General features: G+C 38.1%; 1 protein-coding gene across 1 annotated transcript in view; it reads right to left on the bottom strand.

Moving 5' to 3' along the window:
* Positions 1–18,586, bottom strand: part of CYP7B1 (cytochrome P450 family 7 subfamily B member 1) — a 175,474-nt gene that overhangs the window by 7,256 nt on the left and 149,632 nt on the right. Inside the window, exons 3-5 of the mRNA XM_008516147.2 lie at positions 17,011–17,598; positions 16,342–16,548; positions 6,012–6,187 (exon numbers count right to left, since the gene is read on the bottom strand). Of these exons, the coding sequence (XP_008514369.2) occupies positions 6,012–6,187; positions 16,342–16,548; positions 17,011–17,598 (971 nt within the window). The remainder of the gene's footprint in view (positions 1–6,011; positions 6,188–16,341; positions 16,549–17,010; positions 17,599–18,586) is intronic.

Genomic DNA, 18,586 nt, shown 5'->3' with positions numbered 1-18,586 from the left:
AGAATAGAAAAGCCCAACTTCTTTTGCTCTGTGATGACCACAAACCTCAAAAAGCATAAGGGCATAAATATATTCTTGAATTAAAATTTATTTTCAATTTGTTTTCCATTGCCAGGGCATGGAGAACCCGAGCAGGAACCAGTGTTAGGAAGGGCTTGTGGCAGCTGCTAGGGATATAGTTTGGTTTTAGCCAAAAAGATAAGGGAGATAATAGTCTCACCCCTGAGATTTTGGGGTCACAGTGACATAGAACAAAGGGTTAGGAAGCTCAAGATGCACACATTCATTTGGAACAACTTAAATACAGGATTTGTCATGTCGACTTAAACTCTTTGCAGTAATCATAATAGCTCGGTGCTTCACAATTAAAGAGAGTCAATTAAATGCAATATTATTAAACAGATGAGAATAGAGAAATCGTAAACACTGAAATTCCCCATAGCTCCTCTAAGGACTGTTGTGGTTGACTCCTCAATATCTTTATTCTGCATAAGATTTGTCTGGGCACCAATCATGGTCATCACATTGCTCTGGCCTCTGCCTGATTTAGGATAGGGGTGTGAACCAATCTCCTCAGTGATACAGGGGAAAAGTCTGTGGGGACATCTGGAAGAAGTTGCAGTCTTGTGAAGAAAGAAAAACAAAAAGAAATGGTTCCTTACTCTTCCTCATCTGGGTCTACTCATATGTGAATATGATACCTGCCACTGCTGCAGCCATCCTGCCACCAGGCTGAAGATGGAGCAAACCCACAGGAGAGGGTACAGCCAACAAGTCCCAGGAGACTGGAGTTGTCACACTCTTACTTATCTCTGTATTTTCAAAGCCCCCAACACAGGGCTACGCATATAGCAGAGGTTCCATATATGTTTGTTGAATTATTGAATAAATACATGACAATAAAGTATATTTTAAAAGCAATCTTCACGGTTTTTTTTTTTGTTGAGGAAGACTGGCCCTGAGGTAACATCTGTTGCCAATCTTCCACATTTAGCTTGGAGGAAGATTGTCCCTGAGCTAACATTCAAGCCAATCTTTCTCTATTTTGCATGTGGGATGCTGCCACAGCATGGCTTCATCAATGGTGCACAGGTCCACGCCTGGGATCTGGACCTGCAAACCCCAGGCCGCCAAAGTGGTGTGTGCGAACTTAACCACTACACCACTGGGCTGGCCCCTATCTTTAAGCTTTTGAAGGAAACATAGGTATTGAATAAGTAAACAAAGATGTAGAGAATGAAGAGTAGATGAATATTCAGTGTTTATAAATAGAAAATGCTGTGGTAGTTAGCACTAGAAAGCAAATTGGATAGATGAGACAATTTTTTGGATAGAAAAGAATTTTTGATATAAGAGACTGAGGAACATTATATAACATCCTAATTTGTGTCCTCCAAATATTATATTTAGTTCAGTTCAACAGATTTTTTTTTTTTAGCACTTCCTATATGCAGACCATTGAAGTTAAAAAGGCATAAAACAGGGCCTTGCTGAGTAGGTGACATACAATATGATTAGGTCTTGTATTCACTCAATTCATCATTTTTGGGTACAGGAATCTAGATTAGACAAAAGATATGACTTTCTAGAAATAAAAACTGTCCATGTTTTGAATGGATGACTAAGGGGCTGCCCTGTTGCCCCCAGTTTACAGTCAGTCCTCCTGGGAGCAAGATGACAGAGTACAGAAGTTCCTTTTTATCTCCACGACATGGGTTCCAATCAGCGGTGTGCTGTAGCCAGTTTGTACCAGCTCCAGAAAGTGTGCATATCTCTTCCCAACGCCACCATCAGGGTCTTCATGTTGGTAACAGGGAATCAGCCAAGGTGGGATTATTTACACCACAAAAACTGACACAATCAGACCTTTTCAGAGTGCTGGTTCCAACATATTAGGTATGAAGTGCCAATCTACTGGTATGGCAGAAGCTCTCTCAACACGAAGCACCTCGCTATGAGAACACCGTCATGTGGTAAGGCCAAGGCCCTAAACGAGATGCTTTTAAGGACGGGCGGGGCCTTTTTTATTTCTGTGTCCCTCATTATGCCTATCAAAGTGCTTTTTGAACAGTGGATGCTCAGAATACTTTCGTATCCTTGAAATATACCGATGGCACAATCTCCATTCCAGTTTGAGATACAGACAAAAATTCATTTAGAGTATTTCCTCACTTGTTATGATTCGTATATTTAAGAACAGTTGAGACAACAATTTTTATAGTCATTTAGCATTTTTTCAAGGGCTTTCAAATTCATTTATCACTTTATAATCCCTATGCCTCTGAGAAGTAGATTGGGTAGACTTGCATGAGGTCAAATAAAGCCTTTCAATTTCAGAGCTTTTTGGGGGTACTCGAATGGCTTTGCAATTGCTTTGTTGTTTCACTGTTTCCTTACTTTAGGAGGCTCCGTGGTTATGATAATGTGTTACCATCTTAAATGTTTTCTGTTTCTTCCCTGTGACCCAACAGTATCCTCCCCTCTCCCTGCACAGCTTAGCATCTCTGGCCATAGAAAAACCAACCAATAGATTTGGTCTTCCCCAAAGCTCCAGTTCTGGATATTGCACTTTGGCAGAAAAGAAATCACCATTTACTGATTATTTGAGAGCCAGTTGCTTGAATTCTGGCTGACCATAGACGTATATTTGAGGAAGCCTTCAGAAAATCTTAAAAAGCTATCCATCTCTAGTTAATTCACAGATTACCTAGGCTTTCTTGGATAGCATTTAGACTGATAAAGAGAGGAAGGAAGAGTTGGGAAGGGGTGTTTCCTTTGCTCTCCCTCATTGTTTTAAATTTCATGTGCCAACTTGTTTTCCCCCATAGTCAAGAGCCTCCTGCATGGCTAACATTACAGTGGGCTAAGCAACCACTGTTCAGAAGAATTCTTAACATGGAGGCTACATCGTGGGAGCTTATGGGCCCAATTAGGTCCCTGAACACTTTTTGTGTCTAATCCACGTCGTGTTTTAAACTTAGTTTTTTCCAAACATTTAAAAATTATAAGCTTCATCCAGAAATCTGTTCTTGAGATTTTTTTTTTTAAATAAAAATGACTTGGCTACCTCAGGTCTCCATCCATGTAAGAACTGAGGGTTAGTTCACAAGTAGCCAAAGGGTCTCATTTAGATGCCTCCTGGACTCTCCTTTCGCCTTAGTTCTTACCACTCCTGATAGCATTGCTGTATTTACACACAAAACACTTCATCTATCTGATCTAGTTAGGCCCAGAACATATTTTAATGTGCAATATCTGTGGTGATTTAAAATTTTAACTGAAGTGAATTTTCCCTTTCAGCACATTCACCCATCCCCGCATCCCCTTATTTATTCACCTTCTCTGGACATGCTCCCGTGTGCTAGGCACAGAGAATGCACAGAAGGCAATGCCAGGGTCTTTTCCCTTGTGGAGCTTACAGCACATAAGAGCACAGACATGTAAACGAGTAATTGCAAAATACCATGTGGTATGCACCATAACAAGGGTACACACAGGCAGAGTGGGAAGTGGCAAATTCTCTGAGGAATGAAGTGGGAATCTGGGACATTGTCAAAGACGAGGTGATTAAGAGTGATTCTTGTGCAGTAACCTGGAGCCTGTTGGGTGGATAAGTAAGGAGGGACATTCAGAAATAGAGAGATATGTGAAGGAAGATCATGGCCTGTTTTTGGAATATAATATTCTAGAGTCTCTTGGGCTTGAACATCCTGAAACCACGCCTCATTGGGTGGAGCGAACCTATGTTCACCTAAGCCTCTTCAGTCTCTATGTCCTCCAAGAATAACTATACTCACATAGTTAGTCTTCTATCTACAGAAGAGTTAATCTTCCTCATGTTTTTGGCCTAATAGCTATTGTCTGTTTTCTATGTTTAAGGCCTGGTCTTCTCATTCAAGATCTGTAGGGTACAAAAGACAGAGGCAGTGAGAAATATGAGCCTCTGATGAGCTTGTGGACAAGTGCTCTCAGTGACAAATGGCCAAGGACAGAATTTTCCAGAATTTCTTCTCTTCATTACTGTCAGTGCATGGTTGTTTTCGGATGGACATCTGTTATATGAGCATCTATAGCATCTACTTATTGCCATCCTAAGTTATTAACAACAAAAAGAATTAATCTTTATGCCTGATAATGGTAAATGCTCAGTAAATGTTTATAGAATGAATGATTACATAAGACCTTGCCAAATCATATAAAAATGGTTCTGAACGATATCATTTTTTCTGTGCCAATAATTATCAGCATTCCACAACTAATTTCAAGAAGACAATACCATGGCAAAAATTAGCTGGTTAATTTTAACATTAGTCAGGCATAAGTGGCTAATGTTAAGTCTAGTAAATAATAGAGAGTGCTCATCAACTCAAGTTACACTTACCCTAATGATGCTAAATTAGTATTCACAATATTGCAATTTTGTTCTTCCACAGATTTAGTATGAGGCAAACCCTTCTGATTACTACTAAGATTGGTTGATTTATTATGTAAAGTTTGGGCACTGCTATTTAGTATTCCACAGAAAAAACATAAAATCAGCACACCTTCAATGTTTAACCTTGATTTTTAAATTCCTAAAAGTCTAACTCATGGGTTTTTCCATCATGGGTGCAGGGGCAGGGGGTGGAGAACAGGAGGAGTCCAAAGAACACTATCATAAAAACAGTGGTCATTTAGTAAACATTGATTATTTGTTGATAACTTTAATGTTGATTTTACAATTGTGACATGAATAGTACACTTAATGACTAGTGGAATAATCACACAATGAAAATAATCACCAGAAGTCAAATAAATCAAAAACTGTAGATAGAAATGAAATGCTTTTAAAACTTCTAACTATTTTTCAAATAGTTACTTATTTTCCTTGTTTATGGAATATATACTTATGTGCAGAATTTTTGATATTTACAGATGTGGAGAGAAAGCTTGTTGTTTGCAGACTATTTATTCACTCACGAATACTTTACTTCCAATTTGCTAGCATCGTTCGTATATGCCTCTTCTTCTGAAACACATAGGAATTATATGTACATTCTCCCCTCACTTAAAAAAATTTGCCTTTGCTGATGAAATAAATGCAAATTATCTCACTGTATTTGATGTCTGTCCTCTTCTTATTAATTTCCCAAATTCATCAATATTTCAATCTAGCCTGGCTGCAAAACATCTAACTTAGAAACTGGGTTTGAAAGTGGTTCAGCTATGAACTGCTCAAAAAGAGTGCGGAAGTTTCCCTTTGAAAAATGCCGTTTTATACACAAAGACCACTGCAGCAACAACATTACTTCATGAGAAGCACAGGCAGAATATGACTGCATTCAATTTGCATGCAGGTGGTGAACCTCTTAAGTGGTATTAAGGGATGAGCCAGGGTGGATTAATTTCCAGTCTTTGATATTCATTAACTCCAGCTTCAGAAAAAAATACAAGGAGATGACACAATTACCCTCCGAGCTTCACCCGTCAGCAGCAGCTTTACAATCTCAAGTTCATAATGCCATCCTAATTGATCGAAAAGGGGCATATACCTTCAGTAAGAGGTGAAAATATGGGATGAACTACCGCAGTGACGGTATTTGACTTTGGGAGAGTCAACCCCACTCTGGAAACACTTAGTAAAAGAGTCATCATTGTTTATTCTCTAAGCCACCTGTCAATAGCTAGCCCTCTATGGTTTTCAATAATTCTCTGCCAAGCAAAACACAATTTTGGCCTAAAGGTAATGGCGGCCAACATACACTGTCCATTTCATTCGAAGAAACTAGCATTTAGTTTCATCACTTTATTTCTATTTATAGGTCACAAAACCTTTGACAGAGAGATCCTTAGTAAACTCTTCAGTAAACAGGAAAATTATCCCACTGGAAGGAAGAACAGAAGTCATCAAGCTGTCTCAAATCCCTTCTGGAACAAAGCGGCAAAAGGAAGAGATAGAAATAGATCATGAGGAAGAGGAATTTGCTTGCAGTATCTAAGAAGTAGCAATTACCGGCTTGATGTTTATTTACCTCTGGAGCTTCATATATTTCAGGGTCATGGTGTAAAGCTGCAGGAAAGATGGCTATTGAATCTCCCTTTCGCAGACAGTAGTCCCCAGTCTCTGAAGGTAGAGTCAAATCTTCTTCAACAAAACGCATGATGACGGAAAATGAGCATAGTCGTAAAACCTCAAGAATCGTGCTTTCTGAAGGAAAGATGCAAGCAACAGCTTATTAAAATATGACTTCTCCTGAAAGTGCTCTCGATTTGCCATAAAGCTCATTACCAATAGCTTTGATTGAAAAGGAAACTCTTTCCTCATCAGATCCATTGAACACCAAGAGGGAGCCAATGGTGGCTTTAGATGGCCAGACAGAGGAGGAGGTGCGTGAGACAGCTGTGGCCCGGCCCCAAGACAGCTTCGGGGCATTTCATAGACAGGAGGCAACAGTACTGCAATTGGGCAGAAAGTCATTAATTAGGATTTTTGTAGGAAAGAATGGTTTGCAAGAGAGGAATACTGTACTGTGGGTATATACATCAGACACTAAAACAGTACCCCAGTTAAAATACACCGCTGATGGGTTATTTCACCAAGCTTGGCAGCAGTGATGTCCTTAAAGCCAGGCTTAGGCATTTAATAACCACTTACGCAGTTAATAGTAATGTAATTGTAGTAGTGCTTTCTGAGACAGCTTAACACTTAATTTCTTTTATGCTAGCTGTAAATAAAATGTGAGTCTGCATTTGCTGGAAAAATTTCAAAGGGAAAATACTTTTGTAGGATTCAGAAGAAAATCATATTTGCCTCAGCACCCAGGGAAAATAATGGCCACCATCATAATCTGGAAGATTCCAGAAGCTGAATGTCCTTGCTTTCCCAGTGGCCTTCACCTTTTGCTCCTAGCACGACAGATTTTATGGCTAATTTCCGGCAATTTATCCTGGCAGTTTGAGGAGGAATTCCTTTGGGAATAATATGCATAATTTGCATAAATCATTCTGATAGCATGCATATCAGCATGTAGCTCCTGTCTAGGTCTGCATCTCTGCCTTCATAATCAAAACTGACTATGTTTTCACCAGCGTGAATGGGTCCTAGAATATAAAGCTTGATTCTTTCTAATCAGCAATGTGAAAAAGAGCTCCAAATTGAGTGTTTTTCCCTCTTCACATGGTAACAAATGGTTGTGTTTACGGCTTGCAATTTAGAATCGCACACACATACATACATACACACAGCCCAGTTTCTTAGTGTTCAGCAAAGCTCTAAAACACAGAGTACCCAATTATTAGATTATAGAGGCGGACTGGTCAGTGAGCGCTTACATCAGCCAAAAAATAAAAACAAATGTGATTGCACTAAAATTTAAACCTACGCACAGCTTGCATAGGGATATCAAGCAGCTTTGGGTGCCTTCTCCCAGGAGGTTTTTCCCTAAGCACGCATTTGTCTAAAGAAATGAGGCTGCGGTCAGCTCTGTGTGGCCAGTGTGGTGATTCAATGTGACGTACAGTGAGGCTGTGCATATTCTTTTGGACTGCCTTCGTTATTATAATCAGGCAGAGTCAAATCGGTTTGGTGGTGATGAGGCCAGAAAAGAACTTTGGTTTTGGAACATGGACTCTACTGCAGATAGCCACAAGGCACCTGACACGACGGATTTCAGCTGGCAGGATACCAGCGACCAACATTTCTATGGTGAAAAGCGAGGGTCGGCTTTCCACGTACTGCTGCTGGCTCTGTTGGATCAACAACAGCACAGCATCATTTTAGCTTGTGGTGTGAAATGGTAGCTGACATATGTAGCAGTGCTGTTCACCCAACAAGTCCAGTAGGGGTGTGGGAAGAAGAAATACAAAAGCAAAATAATTGTGGGGTGGCTGCTGTGACAGGGCAGGCACTTAGCAGTCCGAATAACATGGTCACATCCGATTGGCTGACGTGCTCCCGGGAAGCATGGCAGCTTGCGCCCACTGCAGTATCACAAATGACAATTGGGCAAGCATATCTTATGCAGAAGTTAATCACAATAATGGAGCACAAAGTGTGGCTTAGCGGTCAGATCGTAAATGACAAATCTGTTTTACCTTCCAGTACCAGTTATGTGTGCAAGACGAGGTTGGCTCTTCCTCTGAGCGATCATGCCGATAATCATTAGATGACAAAAGTAATGAGTTGCATTATTATCAACAATGGAGAGTGGAGCTTCCGTGGCTCTGTGTTACAACCTACAGACACAAAAGCCAGCAGCTTTTTCCACCAGCCCCAGTAAGAATGCAGGCAGAGCTATATGTTGAGAAGAATGACAACTGCACAATAAAAAAATTGCAGCCTCTACTTGTAGTTGTCATAGTTGAGCAGACACCAGCCAGTGCCACTGACAGGCCAGCTGGGCCCTGGGAGGACTTCCATGCTGCACCAGGAGGTACACTAAATTATCCTGCACGGTAGAGCAACATCTGTTTCTGTGCTAGTGCCGAACAAACAAGGCAATTTAAAACATACCAAGGGATAACCAAGCAACAAATGAACACGACCCTCATTTTTTTCCCCCTTCTCACACACGAGGTGCTAAACTTCATTGTGCGAGCACTCCACGAAGGAGAGGCCAGGTTGGTATTTGATAAGGTGTTGTCAGAGAGATTTTACATATTTCCAAAACGGAAAGAAAAAGCTTATAGTATTGTTATTCTTAGAATCTTCCTTCCCCCCCTTCTATCTTCATTTCTTTTATACCAAAGCTAGCACTCAGTTCTCAATTCGCTCTAGAATTAAAAAAAAAAAAAAAAACTTTCCATATACTTATAAATATTCAGTCTTTAAACCTAATTTGCTATACTTAGTTCACATGCCTTCAAGCATTTGTCTTCCAATTTCCACTGAATAAATGCGTACTAATGAGAACTAGAGCAAGCTGCTGAGGCAAAGCTGGGTGACTTGGGTCTGGCCTGCCACCAGCTTGTGATAGGCGGGCAAATTGAGTTAAAATGAAAAGTCTTGTCAGCTGAAATTCAACATGGTAGCCAAACAGCAAGCTGTCAATCATTCCAGCCAAAACAAGGGACCGCAGGTAATAAAAGGTCATTGTGATCATTAGTGCACTTGGCTTTCATATGCAAGTTAATTTTAATTAAACATGATCTCTATCTGTAAATGTTTTATAAAACTTATTGTGCATAATGGATTGTTAATTTATACTCACATTTAGCAGGTAATAGGGCCCTCTACTTATTAAATACATTGTAGAAAAATGGCCATCGAGAATGCAAATATTTGGGGGGTAATTTACACCACACACCGCAAGGTGCCAACAATTGCAATTGTGATTAAGATAAGGCTGCCTGTGTTTTATTAAGAACTGAGCTTCACCAACCAGTATACACTAGGAAACTGAATTACGGATTTCCCACAATCAACTTACAATTCAGAGCTTGCACTACCTTCTTCACCTGGCTAGGGAAGATTTGTTTCTCTTTTCACGAGATAAAAATACTCTGATTAAGTATCCTGTCTAAAGCAAAAAGCTGGGGAGTGAGTGGAGCCAATATGCCTTACAATGTAACTGTGAAGGGGAATGGCAAATGAAAGGAAATACTGGTAGAAAAAGACATATACACTTTCGCTTTTGCTCTCAGATCTCAATTCTGGCTGTAATAATTGACAGATGATTCTCATTTGCAGATTTAAAGCGCTGAAGCAGTTTATGACAATCAATAATGCATGTTACAATGCAAACACAAATAAGCACATCCAAGTTTCTGCCTCACACTTAGGCCATGTCTGTATATGTGGAATGAATACACTGTGACATGGCCAGGCTGTTAATTTGGGTCATCTTAATGATTGGTGCAGACTGTCATACCATCTGATTAGTCATGGTGATCAGTGGATAGCAGGGATGGCTGGAGTGAAATGAACAGCCTGGCCCTGCCGCAGTCTCCTGGGGCTGAACACTAGGGTGATCTTAAAAAGAAGGTGGATGAGAAAGAGGGACAAGGGGATCTGGAGGTAGTACTTTCTAGAAGGTATGAGGAAATGGAATGAGTCTCCAGATGTGGGTGTGCGATTTTACATAACTGCCTTCAAAATAAGCGAAAAGGTAAGTGAGAAACTGAAATAATCAGATAATTTGAAGCAAAGTAATTTTTGGCTCAACAGTTGTATATTTTAAGTAAAGTTAAAAATAGATCTGAATTGGTACAAATGCCTACTTTCAGTCTGCATTGCAGACATGGCCTTTGGTTTACTGATCAAAAATAGATATGCAAATTCAACATTCAATAAATGTTTATTAAGGTCCTACTTGGCTCAGGCCACTAGGCCAATGCTGCTGGTGGAAAAAGAGAACACGGCATATGGATCTGGCCTTCATGGACACTGCAATGTAGGTAGTTCAAAGTTGGAAGGTACCTATAAGCAGGAATGCTCCCCAAGACCCTAGTGAAGATACTGTACAATTTCTGATTAGATGACTACAATGATGGCATTCAGAGGGCCCATTTTACTAAAAAGTTATTTTTCATATTGAGCTTTCTCCGTCTAATTTCTACCCTTTAGAAAACACAAAGGCAAAAAGAATTCTAATCCTTCTTCGACATAACAGGCCTTTAAAAATATTCAAAGACAACTACCATGTCATTTTAAAATTGTATGTCAGAGATGATGTGGCCTTCAGTCTTTTGACATCCTGGATGAATTCAATTAGTCAATGTGCCTTTTCAAATGAGGCAGAACTCGGTGTGCTATTGCAGTTGGCAAAGTAGAGAGGAATTACCTTCTCTGTCTTGGATACTATACTTCTACCAATGTTTTGCAGGAAGCAGATGAACAACAGATTTTTGAAATCATATCACCATTGACTTATTTTAAGCTTCCTCATATCCCAGACGTTATCAGCTCTGGCTGCCCATTAGAATCACCTGAGACAGTTTAAAAACTTAAATACTCCACCCCAAACCAATGGAGTCGGAAGCATTGTATTAACCAAAACCTTTAAATTAGTAGTTTGACCCTTGGCTGCACATTAGAATCACCTGGGGAGCTTTTAAAGCCATCAGCCTCCACCCTAGACCAATGAAATCGGAACCTCTGGGGCTGGGACCAGGTGTGAATAGTTTTTAAAGCTACCTAGATGATTCCCATGGGCAATCAATGTGGCGAGCCACTGCTTGAAACCCTTTTCTGCTAAGCCTCACATTTCCTTATCCTGTTCTTATACAGTTGACTTCTAGCCCAAAGTACAATAATTTGCATTCTCATTAAATTTCCCTTTTGATCCTTTCACCTCCCATTTGCAGCATTCATTATATTATCTTACCCTCTTAGCTTTGTGCCGAGCTGAAAATTTGATAAACATCCAAATCCGTATTTTTCACTTCTAATCAATGTTTCCTTATATTTTGTATAAAAAGCTTGCTACCTGATTTCCTGTGTACCCCTTTGTGGAAAATGCCTTCTACCCCCTCCTCCAGTTAGAAGTTTCTGACATGAAGTAGAATTTATACCTCCTGTATATCCCCATTGGAACAGAGGATTTTGTTAAACTTTACTATTGTTGTCTAAATGATGTACACTTTGAATTTTTCAAATACACAATTATTTTATAATAGTGAATGAGCTTTTTCAAAATAACACCCACAAGTGTGACAAATATACCACACTAAGATGTTGACAACAAGGGAAACTGTGTGTGTGGGGTGGTATCTGGGAACTCTATTATCTTTGTAACTTTTCTGTAAATCAAAAACTATTCCAACATGAAAAGTTTACTTTTAAGAAACACCCACACAAATCTAATATAAACCTCTAGTCTCATCCTCACCCTCAAACCCAACTGCATTTGAGAATTAGTGACACAGATCCTTGCAAAAAACAGTGGTCAAGGTCACCGGTCTGTTTCTAGAGTATTTTGCCCTGAGGTGACAGTGTTTATGGGTTAGCACTGAAGTTAGACAGAGCCGGCATCAATTTCTGGCGCTGCCACTACCTAGTTGTATGATATACGTTGGTTAACTAATCTTTCTAAGCTTGTTACCCAATAACTAAATGAAGATGATGATACCTGAGGATTAAATAACATACGTAAAGCGGGTAGCACAGTGTCTGCCACACAGTAAAAGAATAATTATTAATATTGTCACTTATAACGCTTCATCCTGAAATTAAAAATACAGTTAACTCCATCATTCTCTAGGCCACATTGTCTGGTCTCATCCGTGTGCATATCATAGCGGGCTTTGATGAATTGAGATACAAAGGAGTCCTCTCCCTGGTCAGTTGGGACAATGAAAAAGTCCTCCAAGGATTCTTGTATCAGACAGGTATGAGGGAGAAAGTTCGGGTGTGACCAGAAAACCCAAATTAAAGTCCTGCCTCTCTCCTTTACCTCCATGACTTCAGGCAAGTTATTTAGCACCCTGAGTATTTTCTTGTCTGTAAAAGAAATGACAAAATCATAGCTACCCCAATCGCCAGTATCTTGGTGAAGATCACATGACACAATGGAAGTCCATAAAATTGCTTTGAAATACTGAAATCATTAATGTATTTAACATGAACTACACCTAATAATCATTATTAATTGTTATTAAAGATTCTATATTTTTTCAAACTGATCATCCATTTCTGTTTCTTTCCCCATCCTATAATTACTCCCAAACAGTGGGCTTAGAAATCTTACAGAATTTTGCTAGAGAATCACCACAAGCTCATAATTCTAGAGTTATTATAAGATAGCATCTCCTCCTTTTAAAAAAGTATTACAAATTTTGCCGAGCTCTGGTTTTATAGCATCTCCTTTTATTCCATTACCCCACACTTAGGCCATATTAGCAACTTTCCTCATTTTCAGGCCAGGTAATTGAACAGAATCAGGTGCCTGCAATTCACTTGAGCAGTTCAGGAGTTATAATCCACTTGCCTTACCTTCTTCTTACTTAGAGTACATTTGCTCTTTTCACGCACGTGTGATACACAGAGAGCAACTCCTGTGGGGTAAGGTAGACTTGAGTTTGATACCAGCTTGGTTCACAAATAATTGAAAATGAAGAAAACAATATAAACATCATAGGGATGGCATTGAGGTTAAATATCTTTTTGGTGACAACAACAAATAACATTTATTGAATCCATACTTTTTAAGTTATTTACATGGATTATTCAGGGAAACCTTGAGGTAGGAAGTGGTACTCAGTGAGATTATTTTCCATCCATTTATCAAAATTTCAACTTTGAGAGCTTCCTCTCCTTGCATTATCTTTTTTCTTATCTTCTCTAAGAATCATCTTTTTTCCTTTTCTTTCTCCTATATTAGAAACCTGTAGTTCGAAATCCTACCTCCACTCCAAGTTTTTCTTTCTGGGAAAACTGAAAAATTCTAAGTTTTCTCCCAGTATTCTTAAACTTCTGTTCTATCAACAACTCTTCCTATTGAGATTTAGGCCCCAAGTAACAGTTATCTGAACCTCACTGTATTTACTAAATTATTTTAAATTTAATTGTAGAGAGATCTGCACTAATAGATATAAAATTTTAGTGAGGTCATGATAAGTAGAATCCTTATAATAAGTTACATAAATATATAAAAATATAAAGGTATGTTTTTCTTTATCTAAAAGAAAAAGGTAGAACAGTTTTAAAGAAAGATTCTCAAGAGCATTGGAAAAGAGCATAAATCTATCACCACCTCTTACAACAGACAATTGCTTTGAATTACTCAAACAGGCTTGATATCTAAAAGCCCAATCTATGTTACACATTTTAACTTCTGCTGACATTAAGTGTTTATTTATGTCAGAGGAAATTTGATACACGAGAGGCCTACAGGACGGAGCTACACATGTCAATAATATATGCACAATGATTCGCATCACGATAGGCCTATGACCCACTGAGCTCTGTCTTTATGATCACTCTAAACAACAGAAATCATTTTTGGTCAGGAATAAGACTCTCGTTTCTATGGCATTCTAACGTCCCTTTTCAACCTTGCTTTATAATCAACGTAGGCTGACATGCAAAATCTCTTAAGAAAAAAAGTCTTTCCCTTTGCTATACTATCAAAATTCTCCTTCCTGGTTAAAAAAAAATGCAGCATTCATTTCATCCTTGTGATCCTTTTTCTTACAATAAAAATTCAAGATATCTTCTTTTTAAAAAAGAAATTGTACTTAGAATACATAAAACTCTTTCCTTAAGGAGATGACAAGGGGAAGCACACCCCTCAGACCGTGCGGTACAGCGCTTCATTCTGTAAATCTCGCCTTTGTGCATATAGTTCATACTCTTTCGATAGAGAGAAATACTCATGATTGAGCTATGACTAGATGCAGAAGTTACCTGTTGTGTAACTGGTTCACATAAAAATTTGCTTCAATCTGCACAAAACTATCTCGCGAAAGAAAAAATGCACACTGTTTTCTAGCAGCTTAAGTTCTCGTAACGAACAACAGTGGCCTCTGCTGGTAACCGAGGTCGTGATGAACAGAGGTCCACCTTCTAGACCGCTGAAGGCACTGCCTTTATCTACACTCACTGGTATCGGTTGTTGTTGTTCATTTGTTGATGAGAGGTAGGCTGTAAATTCATGAGGGCTCCCAGGATGAAATTCTTAGCTCTAGCTATGTAGTTAAATGGAGTCGCATCATGGTTCTGGAACTTGCCATTTCTTCTGATCAAATAAATTTAAACTTTTCTGCTTTAATACCACAGTTTTAAGATGACTTTTTCTTTCAATAATGAGAAGTTGAGAGTAAAAAGAGAGTTGATGAATTTCAACTAAATTTTTAAGAGTAATAACTGTGTACAGAATACAAAAATATATCCCTTGAAGTAATTGGTTTACTTCCTTGTAAATATCATCTGATTCATAAAATGCAATTGAAATGACTTGACTATATGGGAAATGAAATCTTGATCTTCATAGAAACCATAAGGTACACAGAAAACACTGTGTATCTATGTGAAGGCAACCACCCAGCACTTTCAGCAACTTTTGGGCATTTGTTCCCTAATAATTCTGAAAAGAAAAATAAAATAATCTTTGTATTGTAATAATGTTGGGATTATTTTCTTTCCCCAAGCGAACATAAAATTACTTTGAAAATGTATGCTAAAAACAGCAAACTACCAAGTGATATATTTTTCCTAACTGACTGAACAAGCTAGCCAACTGCCAGTACAAGGCAAGCTTCCTGCCAGTGCCTCTGATGGGTCTTAACCTAACCAGTGGCAACAGTCTCTAGAACACTTGGGCCATTCTTCTTAACGACAGCTGGTGGTCAACACTGATCAAGACCAGTAGGGTCTTTGCTCCCAGAAGTTCCCATCAAAGAACCTGGAACATATTTAAAAGATAAAAAATGGAGGCCAACATGGGCTAAAATACTTGTCTACTTTGTCAAAGGAGTGAAGCAACAGAGACATATAAAGACTTACTCCTATATTTGTCTAAAAGAACCTGGAATATTGTATAATAAAGGATATCACAGGATGAAATGTCAATACAGAAAGAACATCATTGATATGGAATTTAACTTTGGGAATTAAAATTCATTCACATAATGATAGTGGTCTTATCAAAACTAGTAAAGGAGAATGCAATCTGCTGTCATCAAAAGCTCATGTCACATACAGGCCTATGTAGAAATAGAAAAACAACTTAGTCACTCCTGACCTCAAGCATATTTAAAATAGTGACCATGCATAGTTCATGAGTCAGTGAATATTTTATAAAATATAGACATTTCGCATGGAGTAATTTGTAGTTGTTGCTTCTTTACCCTCCCTCCCTTCTCTTTCTTCTTTTTTCTTCCCCCCGTTTTTTTCTGAGTGTGTTTAAATCAGGAACTTCCAGCGGAAAAAAATTTTACTACATTTTTGAGAATCATACACTCCAAGCTGTATAAAATATCCGATTCTCTGCCTGAAAATATAGACACCATCTTAGGGAAGAATAAATACATTTTGCACACAAGTTGCCTTTCTGAAATACTTTCTTTTTCAATCCCCAAATACCTTTCTTGTCAAGATAGTGCAGCAGTGTTTGGAAAGCATTCACACGCCAGCAGATGCTCGGAATCAAATGACTTAATAGGCATAAACTTTTTTTCAAATAATTGCAAAGCTTTGGTTTAGCCTTTTGCATACCTTGCATAGTTAATTACCTAGGCCTTAATGTTTACATGCAATGAGAGTATCTACAGCTATAAACTACATAATTTATAATTGATGTAAATGGGTGTTATTATGTCAATTAGACAGCTGTGTCCTCCACCTCTTGGTAAACAGCTTTGAGTGATAAACCGAGTTTGCAGAGAGGTACCTTCTTTTCTTCATAACAGATAAAAATAAATTACCTAGGTAGACCAGGCTGTCCAATTGTTCTCTGGTGAGGTGGATGGAAAATCCAGACCCTTTCTTTTGACCTGTTGACTGCAGCAAATGGTCAATTTCGTCACGCAGCACTGCCATAGCTTCTGGGTGCCGTAGAAGGTAATACATCGCCCAGAACATAGTTGGAATAGTGTTTGTCACAGAGGCCCAGAGAAAGCCAAAATGATGTGCTGGGAGAAAATAAGTGAAAAGGAAGATTAATAGCGTTTATTACACTGATTAGATTTGCAGTGTGCTAATTAAAAGATGTTAGGACACAGACCCAGCCAAGGATCAGTGCATGCTAATGAGGACCAATAGGCTTCTGAAGTCTAATTTTCTGCTTAATGAGAATAGTTTAAAATGTAATGTGTGTGGGGGGGTCGTGAGGTGGGGGATGAGATAAGAGGAGTAAATGCAGCTTAGTTATACTCGTTCTCATTATCACCATTAAGTATCTTGTTTTACTACCTCAGCAAAAAAAAAAAAAAAAAATCAATTATCACAGAGGGTTGTTTCAGAGTAAAACATTTTATCATTAGTCAATTAGAAAGAGCATAAAAATTTTCAAGGTCGCCATTTTGTCTTTTTATTTCAAAGGTCTATTGTAAATTATTTTATTTTAGACAAGCAATCATTCAGAAGTTTCTTACCTCCTATTTCAAAGTCCTTGGGCATATAGTATTTCTCCAGGATATCTTGCCTCATTTGAACAACTTCTGACCATCCTCGTATCTTAGCTAAGTTTTCTGATGTCAAGAGTTTTATAAGTTTCTTTCGAATAGACTTGACGTTTCCTAGAAGTTCAATGGGTATGTCTGATGCTAAATATGGGAATTTGTCATCAAATTTTAACATATCTTCTCTTAGCTCAGTAATAAATTTTTTCCTATCTCCAGCAAGAAGTTTTCCATGTATGGTTGTAAATGTGATCTCAAATATTACTGAGCTGCAGAATGTCAACAGGCATGCCATCTCCCAATTTGTGGTTTTTAATAGTTGGGGTTCAAAAACTTGTTTTAGATTCTGCATCATGTTTTCCATGAGTACGTCCAAAGATTTCCCTCTTAAACATTGATAGCAGACATGAAGCTCATTATTCAGGTCATCATTGGTTACCAACTTTTTGATGGAAAATGCTTTCACTGTTATTTTATTACTAAATATTCGAAAGCTTAATTTGTGATTTTTCATCACTAACTGGAACTGGAAAGGGTCCAGGATAAACGTTATGTACTTTCCTAAAAGAAATAAATGAGAATATGAGCTTATTTGGTAGCAAAAACAAAACAAAACAAACCCTTGAAATCTGAAAATATTTTAATCAAAATTAGAAAGAACTTAATAACTAACATCTAGAAAGGTGCAAAGTTTAATAAAAATCCATTTCATTCAAAGGTCCACTACATGTTTCCTTTTAAAATGGAAGATGGTAGGAAAAACTCTAGAAGCTTGAAGTTAAATATTCTGAAATTCATAATGACTCAAAAAAAAATTACTGTTCAAATTTTTATTTTAACTAAGTACCTAAATATTTAAATTATCCTTTAAATATTCTTAGAATCCCTTGACTTAAAAAATTATCATATTTTTCCCCAACAATATAAACAGAAAACAAACAAATAAATCAAATTGGTAAGATGACATTACATTACTAATTATTTATACTTCATGAAGAGCTTTTTCATACTTGGTATCATGTTAGCTTTGGTTGGATACAATAATTTGAACTCAAATAAATGAATATGTGGTATGAAGCAGGTAGTCACAAATGAATGTCTAATTAAACACTAACAGTAAATCACAAATGCCAGCATTTTCATTTTTATAGATGAGAAGATAGTGGCTCAGGAGATTCAGTAACATGTCCAAGGTCACATCCTGATTTGTGACTGAGACAGGATCCCAATTCCAATTCCATTCATGCAATCATCCATTCATTCAGGCATACATTCAAAATTTATTGAGATCCAGATACTTGGCTGGAGATTTTTCCTCTTGAGATATAAAGATGTGAAGAAATCATTGTAGCATTATGGATAGCGATAAAGAAGAGATGTGAACACATGTAAGTGAAGCAGAAAGTGGAATCTGCTTCAGTCAGCCTGGAGTTATCAGCATGAGCTCTTTGAGGTGGTGACCTTTTTTTCATATATGAGTGTTGTCCAACCTTACCTAACTAAAAGACTTAGGATGCTGGTTAAAAATACAGATTCCTGCCTGATTCTG

This window comes from Equus przewalskii, chromosome 8 (assembly GCF_037783145.1).
Source record: "Equus przewalskii isolate Varuska chromosome 8, EquPr2, whole genome shotgun sequence".
Taxonomy (NCBI): Eukaryota; Metazoa; Chordata; class Mammalia; order Perissodactyla; family Equidae; genus Equus; species Equus przewalskii.
Note: the sequence above shows the minus strand (reverse complement) of the source record. Positions and strands in the feature narration are given on the sequence as shown.